General features: G+C 40.1%; 1 protein-coding gene and 1 non-coding gene across 4 annotated transcripts in view; one reads left to right on the top strand and one right to left on the bottom strand.

The window, feature by feature from the left end:
• Positions 1–7,180: 7,180 nt before the first annotated feature.
• LOC122673685 lies at positions 7,181–7,286 on the bottom strand. The gene has a single exon (XR_006334795.1). It is a non-coding gene; the product is annotated as a U6 spliceosomal RNA (small nuclear RNA).
• Positions 7,287–12,353: 5,067 nt separating this feature from the next.
• Positions 12,354–19,152, top strand: part of TMEM156 (transmembrane protein 156) — a 35,994-nt gene continuing 29,195 nt past the window's right edge. For 2 of the 3 annotated variants that reach the window (XM_043871278.1, XM_043871277.1), the window contains exon 1: positions 12,354–12,506. In XM_043871278.1, the coding sequence (XP_043727213.1) occupies positions 12,419–12,506 (88 nt within the window). In that variant the 5' untranslated portion in view covers positions 12,354–12,418. Of the gene's footprint in view, positions 12,507–13,077; positions 13,105–19,152 lie in introns of all 3 variants that reach the window. The other variant, XM_043871279.1, reaches the window with a different exon arrangement.

Here is a 19,152-nt window from a genome sequence, read left to right as displayed (position 1 = left end):
GTCCTCCGCAGAGTCCTGGCATCACCCCCAACACACGGTCTGCTCAGCCCCACCCACGGGAGCACTGTGGCCCTTGGCAGGCGGGCGGCAGTCCCCAGGCTCAGAGCCTGTGAGCTGGAGGGCATGAGCCTTGTGAGGTGAGCCCTGCAAGCCTGCCTGTGGCCTGTAACCATTTAGCAAGGCCCTGCAAGGCTCTGAGGTTAATGATCATGGAGGGGCGGGGCCAGCCCCAGCTTCCAGGGGGTTGTCGCTGTGGATGCCGGAATGCCACAATTGAGATAAGGTAAATAAGTGATGAGTAAAGTCAACTTTTGACCAAGAATTAAAAAAAAAAAAGCAAGCCTGTCTGTCCCCCTCTCCCAGCCCCCACCCCAGCAAACCTGCTGAGGACAGGGGAAAGAATGTGCCTTCCCTCATGCATGTATTTCCATTCCTTCATTCGTAAGTAGGCCTCCAATAATCAGGCTATGTTCTGACTGAAAAAAAAAAAAAAGGTTTTTGTAAAACAATTTAAACACTTCCTGCCCATCTTCTAAACACAAACCTCATTCTGTTCATCCCCCAGGACCCTGCTTAATAAACTTCAGTGATTCCATTGCCTTCAAGGTAGAGTTCAAACATCTTAGAGTGGTTTTAAGATCCTTTGTAATCTAACCCCACTCCAGGCCCGTGTCCATTCCGAATGATCTGCAGTGTCCAGAATGTATCATTTCTTCTGTAATTGTACTTTCAAATAGCTTTCCTCCCTCTGGCAAGTCTGGCCTTTCCAATCTCTGCTTGCATAAGTCCCTCAAGACTCAACTCAAGGGGACCTGCTCTGGCAATCATTATCCTAATCTCCCAGGCTGAGCCTGTTCCTCCTTGTGTTCTCATAATATCCTGTGCGCTCCTCTATCACCACTGGTACTTAACGGGCTATGAACATCGGTTTACTCATCTGCCTCCCTGACTAGCTGAGAGGTCTGCATGATGACAGGCACTTATAAATATTTGTTGAACGAATGAATAGATTAAAAAACACTCCTTGCCTATGAAGCCTTGAGAAATAGAAACTTATTAGAGCAAGGCCATTTCTACCTATTAGCATTACAACACATATGGGTAGGCTTCCCTGGTAGCTCAGATGGTAAAGAGTCTGCTTGCAATGCAGGAGACCTGGGTTCAAACCCTGGGTTAGGAAGACCCTCTGGAGAAGGGAATGGCAACCTTCTCCAGCATTCTTGCCTGGAGAATTGCATGGACAGAGGTGCCATGGGGTTTCAAGAGTCAGACACGACTGAGTGACTAACACTTTCACTCACTACTATATAAATGTTTGCTATTATTATTACTGTTATTAATTCCAAGAACCCAAGGGTCTAAACCCACATCTGTGATGACAGGCACTTATAAATATTTGTTGAATGAATGAATGGAGGGATTAAAAAAACACCCCTTCCCTATGAAGCCTTGAGAAACAGCAACTTATTAGAGCAAGGCCATTTCTACCTATTAGCATCATAACATATATGGATGGAAACTTTCCTCTAATTTATAGTGTTATACTATCAGTTTCATAAAACTTTAGAAGATTATTAATTTAGGATTCTATAAACTTGAAAGGGAGTGAACACAAAGTACGGGTATGTATTTTCATGCAAGAAAGAAAAAATTCTTCCAGCGTCTCAATATGCTTGTTTTGCTTTTTAAAGATGAAAGTTGCAATACTACTAATTGATGTTGATTTCTTGTGAGTTAAAAAATATTCCAGGATCTTCATATTTGAAATATTATTTCTGGGTTCACCACCTCACAGACAGGAACCACTCATCTGGCTTCCATCCTAATGGTCTCAGAGAACAAGTTTACAACCACTATGCAGGGTTAAGCATTTAGGTTTGGCACGGTGCTAATGGGTTTGCTTATAGAATATTCATGCAGTAGCACTCACCAGACGTGACGAAAAGGCCTACAGCGTAGAAGACACTGTGCTACTTGTTATGGGAGAGAGTTTTAAATAAAGATGATTCAGACATATGTAAACTGAAAAGTTCTTATCAATCATTGTGCTTCCTCTTCCTCCTCCATTTCGTCCATCTTTTCTATAGCACACATCCCTTTGTTCACACATGCATTCTAAATTCAGTGACTATATTAGCACAGAATACTTGAGGAAAGGTTCTGGCTAACAAGCAGCTGACCTGAGATACAAAAAGAGTGAGTGACTAGAAGATGGCACACACGGTACACATTCGCAGACAGTCTCAGATTTACTGGTCTCAGAGAGACAAAGAGGGAAGAAAACAAACATTTCATTCTCCTTTGCCCTGTCCCCAAGAAAATCAAGACATAGTATTACTTACAGGTTACATGTATCAAGAGACAGAAAAGCACAATTGAAACATTCTTCGTGATGTTAGAATAGGAAAACCTTGGACTCTTTAGGAAATAGAGTAAAATCAATCGCTCAGCATCTGAAAGTATTAGGTGCAGTAGGTACAGTCTCAGAAAAAAAAGAACAGGCTGCAACGAGAGGGCGTTTCAATTTCAAATTATGAATGCATTTTGTTCCTCTCCCCTCCATTTCCAAGAAAATCAAGAACTAGTATTAATTAGATTTAGAAGAGCTCTCCTATTGCAGCCAGTTTTTTTTCTTTCTTTTTTATTATCAGAGTCTGGACCTATGGGAGCTAAAACTTTCAGACTCTCAGCAATTGATTTTTCTCTGTTACCTAAAGAGTCGAAGCTTGTTCTATGCTAGAATGGTGAAAAATGTGTCAATTGTGATTTCTGTCTCTTGATACATGTCGTTAACATGATGATACATTTCAAGGTCAGATTAGTTGCCAGAAGCTGTTCCCAGAGGTTGAGACACTACAGTGTTCCCAGGAATCCATTCCAGAGTGGCTTTCCCTCTGGCTTCCCCTCTCTCACTGTACGTCTGGACAGACGAGCCTCCTCCTATTCCTTTCAAGGAAAGTGGCCCCAACAGGTTCCTTCCCACACAGGCTGCTATCTCACTGCAGTGGGTTTTGTTAGTGAAAACAGACTGTGTTTTCCTGACCCAGGTAATGGAGTGGGGCCAGTGTAGGGAACGCAGCCACGTGGGGGCTGGGCACGTGAAGGCCTGACGCCTCTGCGGAGGCCCGTGGGTGAAGACCTCGGTGCCCGCTCCCCAGCATTCTAAGTGCAGTGGTGGCAGATCAAACCAGATGTCCCCCAGAGGGGAGGCGAACAAAGAAAAGGCAGCTCAGTGAACCGCCGCCTGTGGTCTGAGCAACGCTGAGCATCTTCTCTGGATCTCTGGGGCCGGATGTATGTCCCAGGTTGGCCCGGCTGCACTGGCTGCTAGCCGGCGGCTCCTGTGTGTCCACGTGGCCGCAAGTTTCTTTGCAGCAACCTCGCCACAGCCACTGAGGTTAACAAGGCAAGAAAGGGCAGCGCTGTGGTCTCCCGGCGGCCTGATCCGAGGCTCTCTCTCCCTGTCTAATTAAGTTCAGGTTCTGACCCACACTCCCAGCCCCAGGAACATCGCAGCATGCTTCTCAATAATCTTTGTTTCTAAAGCAGTAAAAAGGCTATGTGGGGACAGAGAGAGAGAGATAATTATGTCTATTGAGTTACAATTTATGCAAAGTAAAATCTACCCTATTCAGTGTACAGTTCTAGAGTTTTTGCATATGGTTATGTAAGTGCCACCATCATCAAGATAATATTTCCATCACCCTAAAAATTCCATCTTGTGCCTTTGTAGTCAACCCCTCCTCTGCCTCCAGCCTCTGGCAAGCACTGGCCTGTTTTCTGTTCCCGCAGTTTCGCTTCTCCTTAGTGCCATATAAAAGAAATGATAGAAAGCCTTCTTTAACATCCTTGTTCAAACCAACATGTACCTTGCCCAACTCTCTGTTAGCACATCATACTCTTATTTTTTTCCCCAGAACACAACATTATTTGAAAATAAACCATTGCTGTGATTTTCTTGCCTGTCATCTGTCCCTGGAATGTACACACCCACTAGAACGGGAGTGCCAGGACTTTGCTTCATCTACCGCTTCATCTCCAGGGTTCAGAATGCTGCCTGCCACCGTGGAACTGTTCAGTAAATATTTGTTGAATGAACTGCAAACTGAGTAAGGACATTGGAGCTTCCCCCAGACTTCTTTATGCTTGGGCAGATCTCATTAATAAACGATTATTTGCTCCCACAAAATGTGTTAATCCAAGCATGGCTGTGTTGCCAAAGTAGATGGCTTATCTGCAAGTAATACAATGAGAGGTAATTAGACTGATCCAGATTATGAGTCATTCGCTTTCTGGATGATTAGATTGCTGTGTATAGAATTGGTCTGAAGTGAGTAAAATGGAAGTAACATTGGTAACTATTTCATACCAAGTGTTGTGAGGATTAAATAACTTAAAGTAAGTGAAGAGTTTACCAGAGTAGCTCTCAACTGGGACCTATCTTTGCCCACCCCAGAGACTTCTTGAATTGTCTGGAGACAGTTTTTTGTTGTCAGAACCGGGGTGGGGAGGGTTGCCAATGGCATCTGTTGCTCAACATTCTACAGCGTACAGGACAGCTCCCTGCAAGGAATTATCCAGCCCCAAATGTTGGTATGCCATTCCTGAGAAACCCTGAACGAGAGCAGTGTCTGGAACACAGAAAGGACTATATTTGTGTTTGCTATTATTATTATTTCATAAATGACCCTTCTCTGACAGACAAATGTTCTCACACAGTCTGAAACTGGGTATATAGCACAGTGGTTGAGAGCACGAAGTCTACTGTCAGACTCGATGGGTTTGAAGCTTAGCTTGACTATTTATTAAAAATGTGATTTTAAGTACATTATTTGACTTTTCTATACCTCATATTCTTTGCCTATAAAATTGGAATAACAGTAGAAACTCACTCAGAAAGTTGCTGGGGATTGAATAAAATAATCCATATAAAATACTCAATAATGTGAAAATCATAACATTAATCAACAGAAACCTTGATTAAATAGAATGAGGAGATCAGGGAGGGGAACTCTCATACCCTTCAGTGATAGTAGAGCCCAACAGGAAGAAGAATGATTCCTCTTACCTGACAAGAGATCAGCCAATGAGAGACTGTTCCAACTCAGCCAATGAAAAGTTATGCACTCTTTGTTTACTATCGCCTCCCAACTTCCTTCTCCACTCTATAAAAAGAGTTCTCTTCTTCAGTTTTGCTGGGGACTTGCTTGTGGCTTGCCATGATTGCAGAGCCTGAATTGCAATTCTTTGCTGATCCTAAATAAACCTTGCCTTTTTTTTTTTTCTGGAGAAATAATTGATAGTCTAATTGTTTTTGGTCAAGAATGTGTAGTAGCACATGGTAAATATTCAATAAATGTCATTGATAATTGCTATTTTTTTTTTAACCTAAAAAGATCTTTCCACAGAACATAGTGAAGAGATTGAGGGTAGGCTTCCCTGATGGCTCAGCAGTAAAGAATCAGCTTGCAATGCAGGAGATGTGGGTTCAGTCCCTGAGTCTGGAAGATCTGCTGAAGGAGGAAACCCACTACCGTATTCTTGCCTGAAATATCCCATGGACAGAGGAGCCTGGTGGGCTACCATCCAAAGGGTCATAAACAGTCAGACACAACTGAGCACATGAGCACATTGTTTTTATAAACTCAAAAAGACCTTTCCACAGAATACAGTAAAGAAATTGGGGGGTAGTTTCGACAAAGAAAAATAGAAAAAATATTTTTCATGTAAAGTATTCAGTTCAGTTCAGTTCAGTCGCTCAGTCGTGTCCGACTCTTTGCAACCCCATGAATCGCAGCACGCCAGGCCTCCCTGTCCATCACAAACTCCCGGAGTTTACTCAAACTCATGTCCATCGAGTCGGGGATGCCATCCAGCCATCTCATCCTCTGTCGTCCCCTTCTCCTCCTGCCCCCAATCCCTCCCAGCATCAGGGTCTTTTCCAATGAGTCAGCTCTTCGCATGAGGTGGCCAAAGTATTGGAGTTTCAGCTTCAGCATCAGTCCTTCCAATGAATACCCAGGACTTATCTTCTTCAGGATGGACTGGTTGGACCTCCTTGCAGTCCAAGGGACTTTCAAGAGTCTTCTCCAACACCACAGTCCAAAAGCATCAATTTTTCGGTGCTCAGCTTTCTTCACAGTCCAACTCTCACATCCATACATGACCACTGGAAAAACCATAGCCTTGACCAGACGGACCTTTGTTGGCAAAGTAATGTCTCTGCTTTCTAATATGCTGTCTAGGTTGGTCATAACTTTCCTTCCAAGGAGTAAGCGTCTTTTAATTTCATGGCTGCAGTCACCATCTGCAGTGATTTTGGAGCCCAAAAAAATAAAGTCTGACACTGTTTCCACTGTTTCCCCATCTATTTCCCATGAGGTGATGGGACCAGATGCCAAAGTATTACACGTGTGTATTTCATATGATAAGAGATAACTACACAGACTTTAAATCCAAACCATAATTTTTAAGACTGTTTCTTATTATTTTTTAATTTATTTGATTTTCAGTTGTGCTGGGTCTTCACTGTTGCACGAGGGCTTGCTTCAGCTGCGGCGAGTGGGGGCTTCTCTCCAGCTGTGTTCAGGCTTCTCATTGTGGAGGCTTCTCTTGTTGGGGAGCACAGGTTCTAGGCGCTTGGCCTTCTTTAGTTGTGGTGCATGGGCCTAGCTGCCTCTCGGCATGTGGAATCCTCCTGCACCAGAGACTGAACCCACGTCCCCTGCATTGGCACGTAGATTCTCAACCACTGGATCACCAGGGTAGTGGTTATATATATATATTTTTTAATTTTATTTAATTTTATTTAATTTTATTTTTTTTTAATTTTTTTATTAGTTGGAGGCTAATTACTTCACAACATTTCAGTGGGTTTTCTCATACATTGATATGAATCAGCCATAGATTTACACTTATTCCCCATCCCGATCCCCCCTCCCACCTCCCTCTCCACCTGATTCCTCTGGGTCTTCCCAGTGTACCAGGCCCGAGCACTTGTCTCATGCATCCCACCTGGGCTGGTGATCTGTTTCACCATAGATAGTATACATGCTGTTCTTTTGAAACATCCCACCCTCACCTTCTCCCACAGAGTTCAAAAGTCTGTTCTGTATTTCTGTGTCTCTTTTTCTGTTTTGCATATAGGGTTATCGTTACCATCTTTCTAAATTCCATATATAAAAATATGGAACGCTTCACGAATTGCGTGTCATCCTTGCGCAGGGGCCATGCTAATCTTCTCTGTATCGTTCCAATTTTAGTATATGTGCTGCCGAAGCGAGCACTATATTTTTAAAAACTATGTTGCTCTTTCTGGTAAGGGCAGCTCCTTGAGATAAAGGATTCTCTCATTAAAAAAAAATAAAATTGCATCTAGCTCCCAACAAAAAATTATTAAGACTTTTTCCCATTAGAATTACAGACATACTAAAGTATTCTAGAACCCGAGTCTCAGATACAAAATATAAACTTAGGGAAGTTTAACACTAGAGCAGAATCAACAATCTCTTGGGTTTTAGGTTTATGAATGTTTTATTTCTCCATTGAAATAGGAGGGTAGAGTCCACAGTGGATGAGTAACTGCAGATTTGTAGTCATTCTCCTTTTATAATCTGATATTTGTGAAGGTACTTTCGAAATTGTCACAAAATGGGGGAGGAAAAATCCCAATATCAATAACCTCAGATATGCAGATGATACCACACTTACGGCAGAAAGTGAAGAAGAGCCTCTTGATGAAAGTGAAAGAGGACAGTGAAAAAGTTAGCTTAAAGCTCAACATTCAGAAAACTAAGATCACGGCATCCGGTCCCATCACCTCATGGGAAATAGATGGGGAAACAGTGGCTGACTTTATTTTTCTGGGCTCCAAAATCACTGCAGACGGTGATTACAGCCATGAAATTAAAAGACGCTTACTCCTTGGAAGGAAAGTTATGACCAACCTAGACAGCATATTAGAAAGCAGAGACATTACTTTGTGAACAAAGGTCTGTCTAGTCAAGGCTATGGTTTTTCCAGTGGTCATGTACGGATGTGAGAGTTGGACTAGAAAGAAAGCTGAGTGCCAAAGAATTGATGCTTTTGGACTGTGGTGTTGGAGAAGACTCTTGAAAGTCCCTTGGACTGCAAGGAGGTCCAACCAGTCCATCCTAAAGGAAATCAATCCTGAATATTCATTGGAAGGACTGATGCTGAAGCTGAAACTCCAATAATTTGGTCACCTGATGCAAAGAGCTGACTCATTCGAAAAGACCCTGATTTTGGGAAATATTGAGGGCAGGAGGAGAAGGGGATGACAGAGGCTGAGATGACTGGATTGCATCACCAGCTCAAGAGATATGGGTTTGGGTGGACTCCGGGAGTTGATGGACCGGGAAGCCTGGCGTGCTCCGGTTCATGGGGTCGCAGAGTCAAACACAACTGAACAACTGAACTGAACTGCATACAAAACAAAAAGGAACATGACAACCTGGGGAAAATGTTTGCAACACATATGGCAAAAGATACATATTCCCAATAGAGAGGCCTCTAAAGCAACAACAAGACTATGAGTGCTCCCAAAAAAGACATGATGAGGCAATTCACAAGAGGAGAAATTCAAACTGCCAGAAAATCTGGAAAATATTCAGACTTACTAGTAACCAAATTAAAACAAGTTTTTCATTCTTTTTTCCTTTCAAACTGACAAAGATTAAAAGAATAAAATGGCTAGCGTTAAGTGTGGTGATACAGGGCAGTCTCATCCACTGTGGGCAGAGTATAGGTTGACACAATTTGTCTTGGAGACAGCTGTTTATATGAATTAAGAACCTCAAAAATCTTCATACTGTTTGTCTTCATAATTAAACTCTGTAATTAGACTTGCACAAAGATACATGCAAGTGACTATTCACATTGTGGTGTTATATAAAAAAGTTTTAATGACATAAGTGGCATATGGTTAAATAAATTTTGATCTATCTACGGACCATTAAAAATCAAATAATCTTTAGAAACAACTTATTCTGCAGGGCTTTCACATTTTGCTGACAGAGAGGTGATAGTACAGAAATACGAGAGACAAGAGCACAGATGCAAAAGGGAAACATCTAAAGAAGAGTGTCCTTTACCCTTACCCGCTTCTCAAGCTCTGGGAGTCGCGTGGGCTCTCACAATTTCTTAGGATAAATATCCACACTGAATTCTAACAATGTCAGAGTCATGCACTTAGAGGTTTAGAGCTTAATACATCTCTGTCCTCCAAAGTCACAAACAACATTGTTAAAGAAAATTTCCTACACGCCACTAGATGCTTATCTACTTGTTTCTAACTTTTCTGTTGATTCAGTTCTGCCTTCAAAATAAAAAGTTAGATAAAATCCAAAGTGAGCACAACCAGTATTTATTTATTTCTAAGGCACTATTGGATAAGGTAATGGGAACCCACACCAGTATTCTTGCCTGGGAAATCCCACGGACAGAGGAGCCTGGTGGGCTACAGTCCATGAGGTCACAAGAATCGGACACAACAACCAACCAATCACGGCACTATCATTTTAAGTTGGATTACCTTCAAGAAACTGCAGCCTAATTCTTAAATTTTAGGGATTGGTGGTGTTTAAAATGCAAGTATTTAGTGATGTGTTTTATGTGGCAAGTTTCTGTAATAAAACATTTCAATGGACGAATTATGACAGTCAGAAAAAGTAAGATACTTCAACCCTTTTCACCATTGCTATTGAATCTTGAAGGATTTGACCCAGGGGATACTTGGAACTTGCTGACTATTGTTCTGCTAACCCTTTAAGCGGTTAGTAACTGTAGGCAAAATGATCAAAAGTATTTATAAAAATTAGATGAAAATATAAGAGAACAATTGAGGACAATAAAAGATTCCTGAAATATCTGAGGGCATATAATAACTTTCTCATGATTTTCTAACTCGGAGATGACATACTGGTATCCAGCAGATGGATTGTAGACCAATGATGAGACGCTCCCGGGTAGCGCAGTGGTAAAGAATCTGCCTGCCAAGGTGGAAGACACAAGTGATCCAGGTTCAATCCCTGGGTCGGGAAGATCCCTTGGAGTAGAAAATGACAGTCCACTCCAGTAGTCTTGCTGGAAAATTCCATGCACAGAGGAGCCTGGCAGGCTACAGTTCATGGAGTTACAAAGGGATGGACATGACTGAGCATGCAGCATGCACGGATGCACATGAGACCCTGATCCCCTACATCCTCAGAGCAGCCAGGCATGACCTGGGACTAAGGGACCCTGGACTGGTCTCCTGACATCCACCATCTATACAGCACCAGAGAAAGCCAGCTGCAGAGAACGTGAAACAGCCCATCATTGACAAAGCACCCATTGAGCTGCTAGGGAAGTCTGTTTTCCAGGTGTTCTAGGATAGGATTACCAGCCTAAATTCATATTGGGTGGAAGAGGGTAGGAAGGAAAGAAGTAGATCTACAAGAAATACTACCACACACGCACAAACTCACAAATCCATAGAATTTAGTAAGGACGAAAGAATTAGTAAATGAACTAAAGCAGCGTTGTTCATAGAAAAGGACAGATACTAACAAAAAGTAGTTTCGGTAAAATCAAAATTAAAGAGGAAAAACATAGAAGTGGCTTAACTGCTCTTGTAAGGAAATTCATCCAGGAATTAAACTGACAATGGTTTTATGTCAACTAAATACTTTCTTGATCAATTTCATCTTCATTGGTAAAGTTATGATTGGAATGTTTGTGTTCATAAGTGAGACTTAGAATGTCTGAGGGAATCAAAACAGGGTGAAAATGGGAAGTAGAGGCCCCACTGAGCACTCAGCGACACCTGTGAGAGTGAATGAACAGGGTCCCACACCCATCCCTACCAGCATCTCTGCTGGAGACACGGCCTGACCTGTAATCTGGTATGTCTCAATCCATTAATTGGTGAGGCCATAACTCTCATCAATTCCTCTCTTCCTTTGAGTGGTCCTTACTACTGTTCATAAAATAAGTCTTATAATTGAAGTCACACTCCAGTTTTGACTATTCTTAGACTCAGGTCCTAAAGTCCCTTAATCCATGATTCCGATTTGTCCTTCAAATTGTTGCACCCAATCAGAAGAAAAACAGTTAATTCATATTCACAATATGTATTCACAGGACAACCTTTGTTTCCTGATTCCTATCCCCAGCTCACCTGTTGTTCCATAAAGCCTAGGGCTGAGTGCGTAAGAACAAGAAGTAGGATAAATGGAAATGGGGGGGGTGGTGAGAGTACAAGATGAAGTGAGCAGGAGGAAAGATTGGAGATATCTGGTACCACTTTTCTTGTTTAAAGTCAGAAAACAAGAACATGGGAATAAAAGTACTTGTTTGTACCTATTCTTTATTCACCATGAATTTTGCCTACCCTTTATTAATATTCTAAGACAATGCATTTTGTTTCACTTGGATTGTCATAATGAAAGATCTTTTTTTTTCTTTTTAATGGGAACTGAACATGTGGATTCTGTAACAGTAATCACATTGCTTTAGGTTTAATGAGTCCCATTTTACTGCTTTTGGTGGTGCAGTGGTAAAGACTCCACCTTCCAATGCAGGAGATGCAAGAGATGTGGGTTCGATATCTGGGTTGGGAAGATTACCTGGCGGAGGAAATGGCAACCCAACCCAGTATTCTTGTCTGGAAAATTCCACGGATAGAGGAGCCTGGCAGGCTACAGTCCATGGAGTCTCAAAGAGTTGGACATGGCTGCGCACACACACACATGCAGTGTAGAAAAGTAAAACCAGAATTTTACAGGTCTTTCGTTTATCCTTATATTTTGTGCTATTTTCTATTTTCTAGACATGTTGTTTTTTTGAACACCAGAACACAGGACAGTGCTAGCACTTTAAAGGGGGTCAATAGGGAATTCCCTGGCAGTCCAGTGATTGGAACTCCACACTTTCACTGCCAAGGGTCAGGGAACGAAGATCCTGCAAGCTTGTGGCTTGGCAAATAAATAAATAAGGGATTCAATCATCGCTTAATAAGTAAATGAATGACTGATGTTTTTACAACTGGACATAACGGACATTCATTCGTTTCATTTTTGATGAGTATATTGTGGGTTTATATTTACTCACACAGATTGGTAAGCATAGGAAAATAGCTTCAGATTTACATGAGGACAAACCCCTTTACTGCCTGACATTGTTTCTTCACTGTCTTATTTAGAAGACAGTTTGAAAGTGCTCATTACAAAACAGTCTTCTTAGTGGAAAGTGACTCAAAATGAAGAAGTCTCAGTTCTAGGTCTCCTTTTTACAAATCTTACCCAAGAGGAAGTGAGCATGAGGTAAGCTGCATAAGTGCCGCAGAGACGAAACGTAAACCAGGAAGAAACATGCCATCGATGTACTTGATGGGAACACATGTATCATGTGAAGAGACATGACAAAAACAGCCCTCCTTAAATTACTTTTGGCCATAGTGATCATGTTCATTTTAATTTTGCCAGAATATTTCAAGACACCAAAAGGTGAGTAATTGCAATTTACTTTTCCTTTTTTAATTTCTAAAAATTGTATCGGTTAATGGTTACAGGAAAGGCCTTATTTTTGGATACGTGCTGTGAGGGCTGAAGTTCTATGTCTGGAAAGCTAATAAAATGAAATTGTAATTTTAGTTGCCTTTTACATGGTACAGTACCTTACAGTACTTACGTATTGTAGCATGCAATAATGAAATGAAAGAAAATGAAAAGAAATACTTAAAATCTGTAGTCTAGCTTTCAAACATTGAATTTACAACAATTTCACTGTATGATTTTGCTCTTTGAAAGGTCCCTTCAAAATAGCTTTAAGTATGCTTTTACATCCTGAAATTACTTTATAAATAAAGTAACATTTACTATGTTAAAAATGCTTGCATTCCTTTCCATTACAACTATTTCACACAAATCGCTTACTGTTAGTTTTTGAAAAAAAGGTATAAAGATTTTTTTCAAAATACAGCTAAAATAAGATGGGTTAAAATTTAAGTGTCTGTATACCTGTATATATTCGTAATTAGAGAAGAATGGGACAAAATTATCTCTGTTTATATTTCAGAAAATGGTGATATTGCTGAAACCTAAGGTAGGAAAAAAAATAGATGTAAATTTAAACTACTTTCAAAGATCAGGAAGATTTGAAAATATATTAGCATGACTGAATGGTAATTGTGCATCCTAGCATTTTATAAGAAGAAAAATTAAAAAGAAAATGCTGTATTCTGTCATTAAAAAGTTATCATATGAATTGATTACAATCAGAGAAAAGCTTGTATCTGATGACTTTTTACAATGATTAGTCATTGTTGTATATACATATACTAAGTGACGACAAATACACTGTTGTTAATTACATTTAGTGACACATTGCAAGGGTTATTTACTACTTCATATACATGATGTGAAGTAGCAGATAATTTCTTTGCTTAATAAACACTATGAATGTACATTTTGGGAATAATTAAAATTTTCAAATTTCTGGCATTATGTTGCTTAGATTAAGCAATCATAGCATAGATTTTAATTGATCTATTTGGTAATGACTGGTTAGTGTTTTGTGACAACTGGTTAAGTACAAGAGCATGTTAAAAATTATCCTTTTGGGGGCAGATGTCTCGACAAATGATCTACCATCATTGATGATAACTTTGTACTCTCAGTTTCCTAACTGTTTATAGCTTTCAATACTACACTTACTGCCTCCTAAAACTTAAAATAGCCATGTCTCTTTCCCTGGTCCAAGAACAATGTGGACCTTTCCTCCAGCTCTCTTTGGAGTGATGGATTTATTTGAGAATTTTGTCAAGAACTCTCCTTGGGGCCAACAAGCAAAGCTATTTGAAAACCACCATTTTGTCCCGATATCATTTTGTGGTAGCAGGAATTTTGCACATAGCCACCATAAGTGAGAAATGGATTAGGCAAAATGTTTCACACATATGATAGTATAATAATCATGCTTTATATTTTATAACGGTTTATGGATCACCAGGAGCAAATCTATATAGACTCATTTTATACAGTTCTATATTGATTACACTAAGGATGCATAATTGTTTTGTCTTTTTTTGGTGGCAAGTTTTAACCACAGCAATAGCTCCTTATGAAATGAGTTGACTTATTAACCAAAGTATTCTGCAAAATAAGCTATTTAGTAAGATTATTTAGATGGTGAGATAGGAGTGTTCTAGAAGTACTAAAATTAAACTTGGGAGTTTCTCCTGTAGTCTAACTCTATCAGTTACTTGTGTCTCCTTTCCATTCTTATGTTCTATTCACTTTAATACCTAAGATAAATATTATAAAATGATTCTTACTTATAAATTATTTACTGATACACTGTCTTTAACATGTCAAATGAATTCAAAAGGAATCTTAATGAGGAATAGTGTATTCACAAGGTTTAATAGATTTGATTTCAAAATAATAAGCCCTCTGAAGACCTAAGTTAAAAATAGAGCACTCTATTTGATCATTTTTCATCAAGAATGTATCTGAGTCTCTGAATAATCATTACTCAGAATATTCAATTATTATAATTACATAGTGTAAGCTATTTAGTCTAACTTCTTTGGAAGGGGAACTTCTTTAATGGTATTTTGGACTTCTAATAACTCTGCGTTGGTATTCACTGGCAAGACAACATATTCTAGCTTTCAGTTTATTGGAAAGGCATCTTACACTAAGACACAGTAGTTAATATAATGGTTTCATCCTCTTATATTGCATTAGATAACAGAGATACAAAAGAGAGTGGATATATCTTTATTCAGAGCTTCTTGAAGTTAAGGAAGCTGGGTTGTTTCAAACAGGAGACAATTTTATCAACCCACTTTGGGTGGATTTACACTGTTTAGAGAAACAGAACTCTGGCTAACTCATATAAATCTCAGTGATCTTCTATTTATTTGTTCTTTCACTTATGAATAGTGTCTAACCGTACTAGGAATCCAAGGCTACAAAAATGAAAGACAATTCTTCCTTCAAAAAGTTTTCAGTCAAGGGGAGGACTGACTGATAAATAATTAAATACATCCTGTAATAATGAAAATAGCAATGTAAAAGACACAATGGGAACATAAAAGTTGCTTCCAGTACTCTCTGGGGGAGGGCATTTCTTCATTTTTATTCACAAAACAACTGTCAGAGTTCTAATGATCAATTAATATTTCTCCTTAGCTACATTAAGAAGCACTTTCTAAAAGAAGGAATTGTTACTGATTTTCAAATAAAATGTATTCGTACTGATATCTCAGAAACTCTTGAAGCCAGAAATTATAGAGTTATGTGAGTATATTCCAGATTGTGGTGACGAGGACCGGGAATAGCACAGATGAGAACCCCATAGACCTAATTTTATTTGTTGTTTTGACTTCCTCTCTTACTTTTAGGAGTCAAACTCACATATACTATGTTTATCAGCTTTCATTTCCCTTCCATTTCACACTTTCTGATGGAAATGCCAGTATAGTGATCAGTGAAACTGAAGAAAACAAAGGATAAACGAACCTTGCTGCTGCTGCTAAGTCGCGTCAGTCGTGTCCGACTCTGTGCGATCCCATAGACGGCAGCCCGCCAGACTCCCCCGTCCCCGGGATTCTCCAGGCAAGAACACTGGAGTGGGTTGCCATTTCCTTCTCCAGTGCATGAAAGTGAAAAGTGAAAGTGAAGTCGCTCAGTCGTGTCCGACTCTTTGCATCCCCATGGACTGTAGCCTACCAGGCTCCTCTGTCCATGGAATTTTCCAGGCAAGAGTACGCGAGTGGGTTGCTATTTCCTTCTCCAGGGGATCTTCCCAACCCAGGGATCGAACCCAGGTCTCCAGCACTGCAGACAGACGCTTTACCGTCTGAGCCACCAGGGAAGCCCTTAAATACCTATAAAGGACAGGATAAACCCTGAAGTATATGAGTATATATTCATATTACTTATGTCTTTATTATAAGTATAATCAAGGATAACTGCAATTCTTTTGAAAAATTGTTATCCTAGTCCTTAAAAAATAGGTCCTTATTTTCTTATTGGTTCGCTCATTCAATCAGCAATACCCAATCACGTTTGGAATATAGTCATGATCATTTAAAAAAAGGTTAAAAAAATACATATTTATGCATACATATGACAGTTACTATCCCTGGAGGAGGGAATTGCAACCCACTCCAGTATTCTGGCCAGGAGAATCCCATGGACAGAGGAGCCTGGCAGGCTACAGTCCACGGTGTGGCAAAGAGTCGGACACTACTGAAGCAACTTACCACAGCACAGCATACAGGTATTATATACCGAATACTTTTACATATAATACGTTATTTTAGCTTATTAAATGCTTCAGCTCATTAGTGGTGTAGTATTGTTCTCAAGAGAGACTACTTTGAAAATCTTTGGGAAGAAAGAATAAATCTAGATGGATAAATTTACTTTGTTGTAAGATTTCATTTCTTGCTGAATTTTCTGAATCATTATAGTTTTTAAATGGCTACTAATGGACATGCATTCATATATATAAATATATATATCTTAGATGTACATAATGGCAAAAAAAAATAATGCTTTTCACTGCTTGGGCAGAACTGGCCTCATTCTCTCATAGGCCTCATTCTCTCATAGGCCTCATTCTCTCATAGCAACAACCCTTGCTTGGGAAGCTTTCTAACTGCTTGTCTCATTCATTTGCCTTTGTAGATAAATGTTTTCTCTGAATATCTAGTATATACCACATTAGAAGGCATTCAATGAGTATTTGTGACTAAGTGAAATTTCTGAGTCATGTTATAAAGGAAATAAAAAATATTATAAAGAAAATAAAATGCTTTCTGGAAGGAAGCATTTCTCATCAGACCCTCACAACCATCTCTTGATTTAGGTAGGCCAGGCATTATTATCCTCATCTTACTTTGTTCTTGGGCCACACTACACAGCGGTAAAGAATCTGCCTGCAATGCAGGAGACCTGGGTTCAATCCCTGGGTTGGGAAGATCCCCTGGAGAAGGGAAAGGCTTACCCACTCCAGTATTCTGGCCTGGAGAATTCCATGGACTGTATAGTCCATGGGGTGGCAAAGAGTCGGACACGATGGAGTGACTTTCACTTTCACACAGCTTATGGGATCTTAGTTCCCTGACCAGGGATAAAAGCTGAAATACTTGCAGTGGAAGAACAGAGTCCTAACCACTATCAGGGGACTCCCTCATCTTACGTTTTTGAAACATAAAATTTCACCACAAATCTTGAACTTTTAGGCTTCTCAAGCCTCTGAAATTTATTTCATAGAATCTTTTACTTAAAAGATATGCATCTCTTTACCTTGAATCATTTTTCTTCCATTTTCCCCCCAATGGAGAATTCCATAGTGTGGGATATGATAAAAATGGCAGGTATTTAGAAGAAAATTTATAGTTTTAAATTCTTTGATGTAAGAACAGTGAGTTGAACCCAAGGTAAGTAGAAGGCAGGAATAATAAAGACAAAAGCAAAAGTCAATGAAATTAAAAGATAAGAAAGAAAGGATCAATAAAGTCAAAAGTTGGTTCTTTAGAAAGTCTAATTAAATGGAAACACCTCTGGAATAATTGATGTTTCAGTTTCTTATGGATGCCGTACAAATAACCAAACAGTAGCTTCAAACAGCACAGATATATTATCTTAGAGTTTTTTAAGTAGAAATCCACCTGAGGGCTCACTGGGCTAAAATAAAAGTGTTAGTAGGGCTACATTCTTCTCAGAGGCTCTAGGAAAGAATACCTTTATTTTCTTGTCTTTTCTACCTCCTGGAAGCTGTCTGCTTTCCTTGGAAGCTGTCTGCTTTCCTTGGCTTGTGGCTTCTTCCCACCCTCAAGGCCAGTGGTGGCCTGTTGAGTTTTTCTCGCATCTGAATCACATGCATGATTATATTATGCCTACCCAGATAATCCAGGATGATGTCTCTATTTTAAGAACAGTTCGTTAGCAACTTGAATTCCATCTTTTAACTCAATTCTTCTTGGCCGCGTCATGTAACGTATTCACAGGTTCTGGGAATGAGGATGTGGATATCTTAGGGAGGCCACCTTTCTACCTGCTAAAACTGAATTATCAAAAAAGAGAAGGCACAATAACTAACTTAGGAATGAAAAAGAGACATAGAAATTAAAACTATAATGAGATTATTATGAATAGCTGTCAGTCAATAAATTTAAACATAAAGACACATTTCTAGAAAAATATAACTTATCAAAACTCACTTGGGAAGAAATAGAAAATCCAAGAATTGTAGAACAACTCAGAAAATTGACCAGTGGTTTAATTTTCCCTGAAAAATCACTTGGCTCAGATGTTTTTAATATGTAAGTTCTGCCAAACGTTCAAGAAATAGATTGAATAGATAAATGCAATTTGTTATAAACCGTTTCAAAAAATATAAAAAGGGAAACATTTTCTGATTTATTAAAAATTTTCAAAAAATTTTATTGATTTATGGCTGTGCTGGGCCATCGTTGCTGCATGCAGGCTTTCTCTGGTTGCAGCGAGTGAGGGCTACTCTCTAGTTGCAGTGTGCGGGCTTCCCACTGTGATGGCGTCTCTTGTCGTGGAGCGTGGGCTCTAGCGCAGGTGGCCTTCAGAAGTTGGCACTCCCAGGCTCCAGAGCACAGGTTCAGTAGTCGTGGTGCATGGGCTTGGCTGTTCTGTGGCATGTGGGATCCTCCTGGACGAGGGATGGAACCCATGTCTCCTGCATTGGCAGGTGAATTCTTTGCCACTGAGCCACCGGGGAAGCTCTCCAATTTATTTTTTTTATGTTTTTTCATTTGTTGTCTGGGCTAGGTCCTCTGTTGCTTGGACTTTTCTCTAGCTGCAGCTAGCAGGGGCTACTCTCTCGTTGCGGTGCGCAGGCTCCTCACTGAGGTTGCTTTCCCGTTGCGGAGCATGGGCTCTAAGGCACTCGGGCTTCTATAGTTGCAGCATGTGGGTTTGGTGGTTGCGGGCCCCCCGGCTCCAGAGCACAGGCTTAATAGTGTGGTGCGCTGGCCTGGTTGCTCCAAGGCATGTGGGATCATCCTGAGTCAGGGATTGAACCTGTGTCTTCTGCATTGGCAGATGGATTCTTTAGCGCTGAGCCACCAGGGAAGCCCCTCCAATTTATTTTTTAAGGCTAGTG

Source organism: Cervus elaphus, chromosome 17 (genome assembly GCF_910594005.1).
Source record: "Cervus elaphus chromosome 17, mCerEla1.1, whole genome shotgun sequence".
NCBI classification, from domain to species: domain Eukaryota; kingdom Metazoa; phylum Chordata; class Mammalia; order Artiodactyla; family Cervidae; genus Cervus; species Cervus elaphus.
The sequence above is the reverse complement of the archived record's forward strand: the minus strand, read 5'-3'. Positions and strand labels throughout refer to the sequence as shown.